The sequence below is a fragment of the Eleginops maclovinus genome, chromosome 3 (genome assembly GCF_036324505.1).
Source record: "Eleginops maclovinus isolate JMC-PN-2008 ecotype Puerto Natales chromosome 3, JC_Emac_rtc_rv5, whole genome shotgun sequence".
Lineage (NCBI taxonomy): Eukaryota > Metazoa > Chordata > Actinopteri > Perciformes > Eleginopidae > Eleginops > Eleginops maclovinus.
In genome coordinates, this window is record NC_086351.1 from 9,260,096 (window position 1) to 9,273,605 (window position 13,510).

The 13,510-nt window shown below is 37.8% G+C and overlaps 2 protein-coding genes and 1 long non-coding RNA gene across 6 annotated transcripts; 2 read left to right on the top strand and 1 right to left on the bottom strand.

Moving 5' to 3' along the window:
• Positions 1-197: 197 nt before the first annotated feature.
• Positions 198-9,759, bottom strand: LOC134862000 (uncharacterized). Of its 3 annotated transcripts, none has more exons than XR_010165456.1 (5): positions 9,619-9,759; positions 8,200-8,242; positions 6,241-6,441; positions 3,170-3,217; positions 198-2,894 (listed from the first exon to the last, which is right to left on the bottom strand). It is a non-coding gene; the product is annotated as an uncharacterized LOC134862000 (long non-coding RNA). The 3 variants fall into 3 exon arrangements; XR_010165455.1 differs by having other exon boundaries at positions 198-2,587; positions 2,677-3,217; XR_010165454.1 differs by having other exon boundaries at positions 198-3,217.
• On the top strand, positions 6,168-8,142 carry si:dkey-30e9.6 (uncharacterized protein LOC564083 homolog). Its single transcript, XM_063879647.1, has 4 exons — positions 6,168-6,690; positions 6,896-6,980; positions 7,088-7,230; positions 7,658-8,142. The coding sequence occupies exons 1-4, from the start codon at positions 6,259-6,261 to the stop codon at positions 7,742-7,744; spliced, it is 747 nt and encodes a 248-aa protein (XP_063735717.1). The 5' UTR covers positions 6,168-6,258; the 3' UTR covers positions 7,745-8,142.
• arl4aa (ADP-ribosylation factor-like 4aa) lies at positions 9,179-12,732 on the top strand. 2 transcript variants are annotated; one of them, XM_063879646.1, is made up of 2 exons: positions 9,179-9,305; positions 11,058-12,732. In XM_063879646.1, the coding sequence occupies exon 2, from the start codon at positions 11,163-11,165 to the stop codon at positions 11,763-11,765; it is 603 nt and encodes a 200-aa protein (XP_063735716.1). In that variant the 5' UTR covers positions 9,179-9,305; positions 11,058-11,162; the 3' UTR covers positions 11,766-12,732. The 2 variants fall into 2 exon arrangements, with proteins under 2 accessions (XP_063735716.1, XP_063735715.1); XM_063879645.1 differs by lacking the exon at positions 9,179-9,305 and adding an exon at positions 9,378-10,008.
• The last annotated feature ends 778 nt before the right edge of the window (positions 12,733-13,510 follow it).

Genomic DNA, 13,510 nt, shown 5'->3' on the forward strand with positions numbered 1-13,510 from the left:
AATTGAAATTGTCAAAAAAGCTTAAGATTTTCTCAATTTATAAATAAGGTAATTGATCTCAGAAAATAGTGAAAAGGGAACAACACATCCCCTTAGAGCTTTGAGTAGTATGTAACTAAGTACCCAATATCAATACTTATATTTTAATTAAGTTGATATACTTAAGCTGACATAGGATTTTCCATGTTATGCGTTCTTATACTTCAGTTTATTTATCAGGGATATATTGTACTTTTGACAACATTGCATTTGTTTGACACTTTCAATGATACAAACAGGTAATGGGCTTTTTAATCAAGCCTATTGTGAGACATACATTTTAAGGTATTTTATTTTTGTGTTTTTACTGTCGTTGGTTGTATTTTATTTCGTTATGTATCTATTTTATTTGTATTTGACGTTTGATTATGTTTTTTATAATTGTCTTGTAACTTTAACTATATTTTACACAGTCTATGTTTGTTATTCTGTAAATCCCACTGAGACAAACGTGTTTTGTGATATCGGGCTATATAAATAAACTTTGATTCTAATTGATATGCTTATACGATATTATGCAGTACAATAATCCTTAGCAACTCAAAAAAGTATCTCAGTCCCTGTAAAACGCTTTGATTTGACGTTTAAGCTTAATCATGACTGATAAGAGCAGGATGTTCATTGAAAAAAGGTTAAAGGTCATAATGCAAGTACAGAAAAACTACTTAGCGGCACAGCTCAAATATATAATCAAAAGAGACAAACCATGGCAAAGCATCCTCAATGTACATAATATTAGTTGGTTATTTGTTTGCAGTTTAAACATTACAAACTATTTCCATACTCTCATCACTAGGCACTTTTTATTCAAAGCTTAAATAAAATAAATGATCTGCGTCAACCACAGTAAGCCTGTAACACTATCTGCATGTTGTAATGTTTACTCAATTTCTAAAGAGGGGGAAAGCAGACTGATGGTCCAATCATGGAGTTATATTTTAAAAGTCAACACTCCAAACCACTTAAACAGATGGGCCACATGCTACATTTTTCAGGGAAACAGCTTCAGCCAACAATTGGGATTTTGGATAAGCCAGATATCACAGTCGGGTTCTTTCCAAACAGCTCATTTCCATTCTCACGGTTTTATTCATCAAGGCTACTCACATATAGAGTTTCTCTGGCAGAAGCAGAGGAGCTGATCTTCCTGTTGGATGCTATTAAATAAGAGCAGCAGAATAAGCAAGGAATAAGATATGCCGGGGATAGCATGTGTTATTTGGGCCAGGTACTGTATATGCTGATATGAAAGCTAAAAGGATTGATGAGATGCAGTTTTCAAATCACTGCAAGAATACACTCAAATATAAACTGCTATCCAGATGTTGTCTCGAATATGTTTCACATTGGAACAATTTAGGCTCTACTAATAAACATTTGTTTATTATTACTTTTGATTAAGTGATTACTTATTTTGCCTTTGAAATGAATGACAATAATACAAGTATTCCCACTAAAGATTCCCAAAACCAAAGATGGGAGGGGGAATATATTTATTACTCATAGGCCGGTTAATAGCAGCATTATTTTTGCCTATAAGAGACTAAAATTATTAATAATTTATCAAGATAGTTAGATATTTAGCTTGTTCAAACTGGGAAACTAGCTCTAAAGTGGAAACAACATACTGCTAAAGTGAAGCCTTTCTTTAAAACCTAGACTCGTGATTCTGCCAATAATAAGCATGAGGAATATTTTGGAAATATATTGGACCATTTAAGTAAACAGTTGAGTTTCAATAAAGTCAGTTAGATAATAATGTGTGATTAACGATGACTAACCCTTCGGACAGGCATTCATGCAAGTCTACAGAGAACCAATGTTGAGCTGACAGCTGTGCAGGTCGTAGAAAAGTCTTCTCTCAGCACAACGTGGAGGTGCCTGAATGTCTTGGTGAAACGCTCGTCTGTTGGACTCCCACACGAGGAGGGATATAACCCCTCCCTCATAAATCTCCTGGACCATGAACCTGCTCAGAGCCTGGAATAGCCATCAGGTAGAAACCCAATTTCTTCCCGTCTGCTCATGCCTCCTCTTACACAACCGGCAATTAAATCTTCCGAATGGAAAACATCTATGTCAAGTGATCATATAAACAGTACATGACATGTATGAGTTTGTAGCTTTCAAGAATCATCTAGGGAGAAAAGAAAAGTGGTTAATAAATGAGGACAATTTGCTTGTTTGATTCTACACTATAATCGACACATGAGCTCATTTTGTATAATTTTCTCTCATTATAATCAGTTATGCGTCGTGGGAGTAATGGCAGCACTGCAGTGTCCCCTGGGAAATGTTATATCAGCTAAATGATACAGGAAATGCAAACTCTATGCAATTACCCTAACCTCCACTACTGACAGGAAAACTGATTGTACAACTTTAAAGACCTCAAGTGCATAATGAGCAGAAAAGCACAAGAAAATTATTTAAGTACAGATCGATGAGCCCTAAACCCAGGTCCAAAACTACAAAGAGATCTAAACATGTACACACTTCCCCAATGTTACCTTTTTGTCTTCCTCACTGTTGTTTCTCGCTCCATCATCTGTAGTAGAAATAAATAGAAATTAGTTGAAATGATTTATTAAGCACAGGTTTAAATTGGCTCTGTATGGCCATAGGCTAAGTAACTACCTTTGTTGAGTCCCTGTGGAGAAGATTTGGACAACTACATGCTGCTCATTCCTCAGTTTGTGTCTTGGCCAACGCAAGCATCATATTATGGCATCAAACAGGGTGGAAAAAGTGCCATTAAAGGCTCACGTAAATCATGCGGGTGGCATGATGGAGAAAGTTGAAGCTCTATATTTTTAGGATTCGAGTTCAAATTTCCCCAGACAAGTATGTTATTCCTAGGGGCAAAGAGTGAAAGAAACTAGTGACAAGTAACAGTATCTCAGAATTGTGCAGTATTAAAAAAAAGATCTTTGTACATAATTGTACTTTCCACCTGTGAAGAGCAAATCACACGTAAGAACTACTGAGTGTGGGTTTGTTTTGTACCCGCGAGAAGGAGCTGCTTTGTGTTTAGTTAGAGGAAAAGTGCGACCTGAGATCAGCTGGGTCATGACACAAGCTATTCCTGCTTTTACCACCGACAAGCAGCCTCCAGATTCCCATCACATACCCAGACAATGTAGTACACTCCAGGATGATGTATCAGAGTCAGACCAAACTGTGAATACAAAAAAACTGTTATTGGATTGTTGCCCCACTCTGATTAGTACACCAAAATATATTATATCTCCAAGCCTATTCTTCCCAAATTAAACTTGTGAGGGAAGTGAGGACAACACCGAAAGCTTTCATGACTTTTCATGATTGAGACAAATATGTTTTCAGTGCCTTTACATTCTGTCAAAAGTACTGTTTTCACCAAATTGAACTACATTTAAATTTTAACCAAAAGTAGATGTACTGTATTATAAATTCTGCTTGTTATTTTGCATTTTTCCCAATATTTTGTTATGGTTTTAAAAAACGTTCCTGATCTGAAAAGAAATCAGTAAAAGCTGAAGTGGATGAAGAGGAAACAAGTTTTTAAAAAAGAGTGCACTTCATCATAAAATGAAGATGAGGATGCATATGATGAAAATAAAAAAGTAAGTGACTCATCAACATTTAGGATATTTCCTGATTTATCACATTTCATTGATTTACAATATGCCTTCTTCTCTGTCTGACCCGAAACTAAAGAAAGAAAAAAGAGCTTCTGGTCTGCGGAAAGGGGCAGTGATGGTAGAAAGTCGCTCCCTTGCCTCAGTGACAGTGCTCGACAACAGTAAAAACAGATGGAGTTCCTGACACAACATTATAGAGAAGCTGGAAGACCCATGGTTTCTTCAGCACAGTCTTGGATAATCTGTTTCAGCTTTTTCTAATTTATTCAGCAGTAACATAACCATCATTTAAAAAGCTTCTGTGTGTCACGGTATGATTCATCATGGTCCTTTTTCTCCAACAACAATGTAATTATGCTCTATGAAGTTGTCAGAGCGACATGATGGAGACGTCTCTGAAGCCACTCAACCTGTCACAGCTGACAAAAGGCTCCTGTAATTGTTACAGCCGAGGCCTGGCTGCAGTGGCTGTAAATGTCACTGGATACTATGGTAAGAGATTTTCAGACACAGAGCTGAAGGGCCAGGGGTCTAGAGGAGCCTCTGAAGGTGCAAGCTCCTGGTTTAACAGGGCTGGCGAGGTCAGCTCCTTCACAGGCGCTGTTTGGTCTCAGCTCGGGTTTCCTGTTGCCTTTGCCCCCTTGTGTCAGCTGTCAGAGTCGATACACGCAAAGGGTCTGCTGCAACAACTGTCTGGGAAAATCTCTGCTTCGTTCAGAACCATGTTTACATGAGGGGAGCTCCTCTGCTCACTGTCTGGCTCTGGTAAAACACAGACCTCTGATGTAACTGTTTTTCTTCCATTATCATAATCACAACACTTGAGGTCAAATGTATCCACAAATATTGGTTACTATTTATCTTTATATTTGACTTGCCTCGACCATTTTTCTGCGACCTTCATTTTAAAAAGTATTTATTTATGTTGTCCACTTTGAGGCAGATAAACAAAAAAAGTTTGCTCATGAGAGCACTGAGAGGAAATCAAAACAATAATGTTTCAGACTGAGAAACACACAAAAAACAATTATCGGAAAAGATTCTAATTGGTGATTTTGGGAGACAATACTTCCCTATCAAAGGCTTTCATTCATTTCATCATTGTTAATAAACACATATATAATAATATAGCTTTAAACTTGATGACAATTTTTTTTTAAACAGCTGTTTTAAATATAAAAAAGATGTATAAATGGGTGGTAGTTATAATTTATAGCAACCAGAGAAATGTTAAGAAGAAGAATGTCTAACATATTTAAAATCCATTATAGAAGGTAAGGCTGCTTCAACAAAGGACCACGTCAAAAAATAAAGGTAAAAAAGGAAGATATATAGTGTGTGCTGCTCTGTAATGTTTGACTGTATTTATATTTGGATATTTATGAGGCAATACAAGCTAAACTCATTTCCAGACTGTTTCCCTGTCCTTTGTTGAGGTTCAGTCAGTAAAATTGTAGCGATTATAGACATGATACAGTGTTCTGCTCCTGAGTCTGGAAGAAGCATCATCTCTGCATGCCAAGTCCTGTACCTCACTGGCTCTGTGTATACTGTAAGCTCTCGATGATGTTGGTCAAATTCTTCAAATAATTCTCTCATTCATTTAATCGTAGTATTGACTACAGTTTAGAAAAAGGAAATCACGGTGATGTCTGCTTCTATTAAACCAATTTAAGGAAGCACTTCATATGATACATCTATGAGTTTTTCTCTGACTGCCACCAAATGAATGATATGCTGCCATCTAACGGAATATCCCAACATTACACATTACTACACAACTTCTGTTACAGTGGTAGAAAACAGATACCTACATACTGTAGATGCACTGCAAGGTATTTTCTATCTGAGGCTACTTTACACTTCAACTTTACTTCTTTTGAGATCGAGATATTGTGCATTTATTTGACAGCTATACAAATAAGTGCCCTGTTTTAAAATATTGATTATAATGCTTTTGTAATGTATTTTTTTAATTTGATTTACTCTTTGGTATTTAATTCTTTGTATATTCACATTTGCAATGACCCCTTTACTACTCTCTCTTTCTCAATATCTTTCTTTGTTTTTAATTCTTAAACCTATTTAAGTATCTTTTTATGTCCTGTGTTTGTTCAAATTATTTTCTCAATGCCTTTTGTAAAGCTCTTTGATTTGCCTTGTTCTGAAAGTGGAGAACACAAAAAAAGCTCTGGCACACCACAAACTCTTATTTTCAGATGTGTAAATGTGAAACTAAATGTAAAGATTTCTTTCACTGAGACTGAAAGAACGATTATAAATACACAAGATGCCATGATTTGTTCTTTTCAGAGGGCCTTTGTTTGGACAGTTGCTAAGATCCTGTTTTTGTTTTATTGTCCTTCTTAGCTCAGCCCACTTAATTCTTTTTGTTACGAAGACTAAAGACAGTCGTTACCAAGCAGCACTTTTTATATGTTGTGTCTGTGATCAACCCTTGTACCACTGTCTGCTCCTTTCACTGTATTCCTGACATACTAACACTACTAGCTCAGACTGGATTTCAAATGTAGACAAATCAGGGGATATCTGTAGTGAATTCAAGGTAAGCAAATACCTTTTTCAATTGACAATCATGGCTCCATACAGTTCATTGCATCCGAAGACCCAAGTGTGCTTTGAAGAAAAAACTGAATTCTCTGCAAGTCAGCATCTCTCTTATGCAAGGAGCCAATGGTTCAAACTCCCCGAGACTGCGAGCCACAGTGAGGTGTGGAGCATCAAACCTCCAGATTTCTCTCTTAAACTGTACAGATCTCTGTCAGTTCAGAAGGAAGAAAGAAAGAAACATTCAAATCCAGCAGTATCTCCATCAAGTAAAACACAGACAAAAACTGTAGCATTTCTACCAACGGTTTTACATGAGAGTTTTCGGAAAGAAGAGTCTCCAAAGTTCATCACATCATACAGGCCTCCCGATTCTCTGGAATCCGAGCTGATGTTTGTCAAGACTGGGAAGTACCTTTGTGGGCCTTACAAGAACCCCAAACCACATAACTTCCGACCGGTAAGTGTCTGCAAAGCTTTATACCTTCTTCTGTATATTTCTTGTGTACATTTTAAATTTCAAATGTGTGATGAACATATAGGATGAGTCCCAAAAGGCAGGAAGGGTCATACTCTTACTTTAGAAAATACAGCATTTTTAATGTTTGACTTGTCCACAAGATGGCGCTAACCACAAAAGCTTAAAAACAAAACTTTAATTTCAGCTCAATGAGGACCTTCCAGACATAGTTACTACATATGAAAGAGATCCTGGTAACCTGCATTTAAAGTTGAAGCACTTGGACATAAGTAAGTGGATTCATTTCATGTTTTGTCGTTTTTTGTGTGCATTTCCAATATGCTATTCTGAATGTATCCATTTGTGCTGGACTGAATGGATATATTTGATTTACCAGTTCAAAACACTACCACCAAGTCAGACCTGACTTCAAGGGGCACTAAGAAAGGGATGGACACGTATAAACCTGCCGAGCCAAGATGGGATGTGAAGCTCATACTCCCTCCGCTGCTCTGGCCTCCAAAATCAGCTTCCTATACGGTCAGTGGTGTTTTGGCATAATACAAAAATACAATGCCAAATTGTGTCAGTTAGTCAGTGTTTTTTTTTGTAGTAATGGATTAATCTTATAATGTGGTATTGCTACTTCTATAATTACAGGTCTTAAAGGTATGCTTCAAACTGTACCGAAGAATCAAAATATTACACATGCAAACAATTTCACACAAAGAAAGAATGCTCTACTTGCATTCAACCATTTAATTACTCCAACCAAAAAACATGTGGTTTCTGGTCTTTTATGAAGAAAGTGGAAACACCCTGTTAATTTAGATCTCCTGACTGAAGCTTCCCTTTATATTTTACATGAGTTGATCTCACTCTTAGGGTAATATTTGTTATTTACAGCAATTAAGACAGTTTAGGTCTTCACCTGTTTTAATACTGACATTGAATGTTTGTTTGACAGAGGCACAGACGCAGAAGAGGAGCGTACAGTGCATTCTTGGACCGAGTGGAAGAGAAACTCTCAAGATCATGGAAAAATAGTCCCTAACTTAATTTTTTATACTTATTTAAGAAACGAATTTATATGTACATTATCCCTGAAACTGAAAATGATAAAATACTTGGGACATATTCAGATATTCTTGTAGCTTTAAGGGTATGGCAGGCGAAATGCAGAGACTTTGGGGGTCATAAAGGTCATTAAACCACATAATTACGCCCACTGACCACGGACAGCTGCTCACTCGGTACCTCAAGAATGATAAACACGCGAAGCCTGCACATGTCAGAAGCACATCTGAAATAGCTGAACATATGCGTTCAAGGAGTAATCCGTGACTCTGGGCATAACTCGCAGACTAAATATAAAATGAAAAGAATATCAGTCACTGCATTAAACCCCGTGACCCACACGCTGCCATGTGTTTGTGTTATTTTAATCCTGTTATCCTGTCAAATGCTGAAAATGTAAGGTAATGCATGGCTAATAAATATACTACTTACCAGTGCTGTTGTGTTCAGAATTGTCATGGCAGTTGGGAAAAATCTTTAGAAGGGAAAACAAAGTTAGTAGAGTTTTTAAAAAATCCTTGAAACACAATAAACTTAATCCAAGTCTGTTAGCTAAATCCTCTTATGAAGGAAGCTTTAAGAAGTAAGCACTTATGTACTTAAGAAAGCAAACAAAACAATGTATTAAAACCCTAAACTTTATCTGAAAGATTGTAGCTCTTATTTGTTATCTTCCATTATATGTAAGATGTAAGAGTGGTCATTATGACTTAAAATGGCCCACTTTTACCCTGTTGTATTAGCTTAGAAACTAAAACAAGTGTTAATGAGTAGATGTTTTGGTGATTACTTGATGGAGATTGTATTGTCTCTTCGTTTGTAATGTTTTGTATGTATGTTTTGTTGACTTTTATTTACAACAACAAGCTATAGCCAATATATTTCATGGATCTTCTCCTTCACCAAATTTTGAGTGTTGGGACACGCTCTAATTAATTATTAATTTAGGCATTAATTCATCAGTAATTAAAATAACAAATAATACTTATTATACTTGGACAATTCTTAATAATAAGTAGTTTGTTGTACTTGTAATTTATTTCGTTGCTATTACTTTTGTTCGTTAAAGGAAAATGTTTAAGGCACGACCTTAATTTGTACTTCTACACTGTGGTATTCAAACCATAAATGAGTACTTCTTCCACAACAGGACCATGTTTTTGTTATAGTGCTTATTTCTAAGTGAAAATAAACTATAAAACATTTGTAGTGTAGGCTACAAGAGCTTAGAAACAGAGACAGGTTATGTAAGCCTCTAGTGTTTGTTATTCTTCATGCACGATGGGTCGTAGTAGCATGGTGCGTTTCCTGCCGTCCTTCTGACCAATCATTTTGAACAAAAACATGCCGATGAATGGGGCGGCGCTGTTTCTGCAGACACACACACACACACACACACACACACACACACACACACACACACACACACACACACACACACACACACACACACACACACACACACACACAGCACTCTCTCTTCACACAAAAACGGGCAGAAAAGGGAAAACACGCTGACTCGACAAGCTGAACCTACGGTACGTTTAAATGTGACTTTTAACAGCTGTTCAATAGCGGCTACTAAGCTAGTTTATCCACTATCATACCGTGGTGTTTATATGCTAGTTGCATTCAATGTGGGCTACAAAATACCGTGAAAGATAGTGAAGTATCAAGCTTGTAGATTAGCAGGGATTTAGGAGCATTGCTAGGGCTTTTGGACCACATCTTTTGTCAACAACACCTGTATGAAAAACTTGGTGATACAATACATTACTGATCAACGTAAACTAAAACCGTAAAAAGTGCATTTTACAGTATTTGCATTCACACCTTTTAAATGAAATGTACCTTTGTTGCCTCACCAGTCGGTTTTTTGAAAAAGGAAATCGATTTAAAAAATATCGGGTTCCCTTACAACAACTATCGTGGATCAATAACGATAACTTATTCATGTCAAAAGTAAAATAGTGTGACGGACATACAGAGCAACAGGTGATTCTAGTTCCCGGGCTAGACCTAGGATTGACAACCGTTTTAGCCAATCAGCTTTCGGAGAACCTATTACACGCACCAATCGAAAGCACCCGCAGTGTTCGTGTGGGCGTTTACCCGGACTGTCAGCAGTGTCATCCGCGTTAGATTCACACTAGGACACAGAGGACAGACTGGGAGGGTTGTCTCCGCATCAGAGGAAGGCTCTTCTGTCGTTGTGGCCGACGTACAAGGCGTATATACACTGTGAGTTGAATTTTGTTGTGTTAACACGATGAAGGACTGCGTTTCTGTTCAGAAAGTGTTAGGTTTATTGTGTTCTCTCTACAGATGGCTCAGATTGAGAGGTAGTAAATTTTGGAATGTACAGTGAAATGCCTTTCCTCACCTGTCGTGTGAATCCTCTGTAAATGTACTCATACCTCATATCAAGGTAAAACACAGATTGACTGGAAAATAAGACATATTTTAAAATATAATTAGGGATGTAGTATACTATAAGGACAGTAACACACTGCAAAACTAGCAAACAGGGCCCCTGTTACATTCATTATTAGATTGAATAGAAGTTATTTTTTACTCAAGGTTGCTGATAACTCCTCGTGTGAAAATAAGCAAATGTCGTTTTCTGCCATTGGTTCATTGGCAAATACTTTGACTCTGATACAGCTGTGTTACATGTATATGTGACTTTGTGATATCAGACTATATTGCTTATTGCTCAAAAGTCTTTCCTTGTCATGAAGGATGTTTTATAGTTAGTGACACACAACTGTGGATTGTGGTCTTGGACTGAGTGACTTGAGAAATGATTATGCTCATTTGTTTTGATCCTCATATAAATAGTCCTTTCTCAAAGCAAAAACAAAAAAACTGCGGGTGAAAATCTGATAGAACCAATGTCACCAGAATTAAAATGTCATCACGTTCATAAACAAAGATTAACATATTATTGTCTTGCTGATGTAATGCTCACTTTGCCTTGCACGTAATAGAGACATATTAACTAATATTAACAGAGTTTTATGGTGGCTTATGTTTGCAAACTTTAGATAGATGTTTTGTAACTTACATTGCTAAGTTTGTTGACTTTATGACTCTTATCTTACGTGTAGTCATGTTTACCCAACGTCTTCAAAGGAAAAGACACAAGTGAATGTAGGGAAATTTGTTCTGTCATTATCCTGTAATTGCAACTGTTGGCCACAGTGGCTACTGAGTCAAGGTTGCATAGTCTTGCTTTAATTGCTACTTCTTCTATTTCACCCACAATAACGCTTGCCGTTTGCTTTCAGGTAATTGCTCTAGTATTTTTTGGAATATCAGCAGCTCTGAGGATTATTGCCGGACTGGAATTGGATCAAATCTCCCAAACTACAAATCCTTCCTCATGAGGAAAGATGGGGAATGGATTGTCTGAACAGCCTAGCTTCGTCTCAAACGTGTCATTCTTCCAGTCGTTTCACATTGCCATCCTTGGTCTGGACTCTGCAGGCAAGACCACCGTTCTGTACAGACTGCAGTTCAATGAGTTTGTGAACACGGTGCCCACCAAAGGTTTTAATGCAGAGAAGGTGCGAGTGTCTCTGGGTGGTCACAGGTCTGTGACGTTCCACTTCTGGGATGTAGGAGGCCAGGAGAAGCTACGCCCCCTGTGGAAGTCGTACACGCGATGCACGGACGGCATCATATTCGTGGTGGACTCTGTTGATGCGGAGCGCATGGAGGAGGCCAAAACGGAGCTCCATAAGATTGCCAAGACCTCTGAAAACCAGGGGGTGCCCCTGCTGGTGGTAGCCAACAAACAGGACTTGAGACACTCTTTGGGACTTGCTGAAATTGAGAAATTACTGGCTCTGAAAGAACTGGGCCCTGCAACTCCCTGGCACCTGCAGCCAACCTGCGCTATCATAGGCGATGGACTAAGGGAGGGCTTGGATAGACTCTATGACATGATCCTTAAAAGGAGAAAGGTGCAGCGGCAGCAGAGGAAAAAGAGATAGACTTGTTCTGAAAGACAAACATGTGAAAGACTTGTCTGCTCTTATATGTGAAGGATATTGTCCTGGGTGGATACAGGCATCCGCTGCAGGTCAAGATTCAAAGTGCTGAGTTTTATCAGTGATTTATGACTCCCGGTCTTAGTCTTGTGAGGATTCTGTTGGTCAGGAAGTGACACTTAAAGGAATACAGTATGAAGATGAGAAAGTTTGAGACATGTGTGGATATGATATACAAGGTTTATATGGATTTAAACGCACTAAGGGTTTGGGGTCTGGAAGGGTGATAGAAGTTAAGGATGCTGTATGTTTCAGAAATAGCTGTTCCAAACCAAAAATACTTTGGGAAAAGGCTTTGACTAGTTGAAGGGTTATTTGGTAAATATTGAAAAGTGTCTTATTTGACTGTTTAATATGTAATTATTATATCTTATTATTCTTACACTGGACTTTCTTTGTGAAAGAAAAGTATTATCGTGCATTAGGCTAATGCATTATTATCGACTTGCTTGCTGTCTTATATCTTTTTTTTATAAGCACTTTAGATTTGTACTTCGTATGAAGTTTACAGTTTTTTATTTCAGCATATTGTGTTTGATTCAACAGCAATGTTTGGGGAAAAATACAGATGCTACTGTAGTTGGTCCGTTTAGACCACATTGTCATTAGACAAGTTATGCATTATGTTTTGCTCAATAAAACATTTAGAGCAATGTGGCGGTATGGAGGGTGTTATTATGTCAACTTTGTTGTTTATGAGCTTTAAAAGGAGGTACTCAAAGATGTTCAGGATTATAATCTTCAATTAATTTGGGTAATAGCCGGCTTGAGCTTTGAGAAGCATGTTTAAAATCCCTATTGAGGGACGATGAAAACATCTGTCAATGTGCCCTTTAAAAAAAAGGCACCAAACCATCAGTGTTCCCAGTGGAGCTGCTGTATAGCTATCATTAAAAGTGGTGTGCTGTCACCCGTGTGTTTACTGCATGGGGTTACGAGAAAAGAAACATACTCAGTCAACCTCTCCTTAAAATGTCCTCAGTTTCATTTTAAAGCCACATGCTCACTCATGTTCACACAGAAACACACCCACAACCTGAAGGTCCATGTAAATGATTTATGGCAGGTGTGAAGCGCTGTAGTGTCTGTAATGGAAACTGAGATATTCCTTTAGCATAGCTTTAATTTCTCACTGAATATACACACCGAACTGCAGTATTTGCATGGTGTCTAATGAGAAATGTTTACACATTAAGATGTTACACTGCTGCTGTCAGCCATACAAATACTTACAGAAAAGAAAATACCCAAAGCTCTACAAAGTAAAAAAGTGAGTCCTTCCAGCATTGGCTGCTGCAGTGTGAAGGGTTAAGCGATGCATTAATGCAGCACAGACAGAATCAGGACTTGGAAATGTTGTCAGGGCGGTCTGGAGACCAGACCCAGTACAACTGGCTTGGGCAGGAGACTGTGAAGCAAGGGGCATTACAAAGTATTTTTGGACTAAGCTGGATGGATATGTAGCTCAGTGTTTTAATGCCATTTGCTCTCCCATTCCTTTGAAACAATTAATGACTGTGAAGCCCGACAGACCCCTGCAGCAGCTGGTTTTCAAAAATAACTGTGATTCAGATTTGCACTGCTCACAGGCTGAATGGCCAAACGTCCTCACCATATAAATATCTGTTCCAGTTGAATGTGATAATTATGGCCTTGATTTGAGGTTTTGGTGCTGTATCTCAGGGGGT

Coding starts and splice junctions, on each gene's coding strand:
- arl4aa (XM_063879646.1), top strand. CDS start 11,163: ATGGGGAATGGATTGTCTGAACAGCCTAGCTTCGTCTCAAACGTGTCA.
- si:dkey-30e9.6 (XM_063879647.1), top strand. CDS start 6,259: ATGGCTCCATACAGTTCATTGCATCCGAAGACCCAAGTGTGCTTTGAA. Junction 6,981..7,087: donor GTTGAAGCACTTGGACATAA/GTAAGTGGATTC, acceptor TTGATTTACCAG/TTCAAAACACTACCACCAAG. Junction 7,231..7,657: donor CAAAATCAGCTTCCTATACG/GTCAGTGGTGTT, acceptor TTTGTTTGACAG/AGGCACAGACGCAGAAGAGG.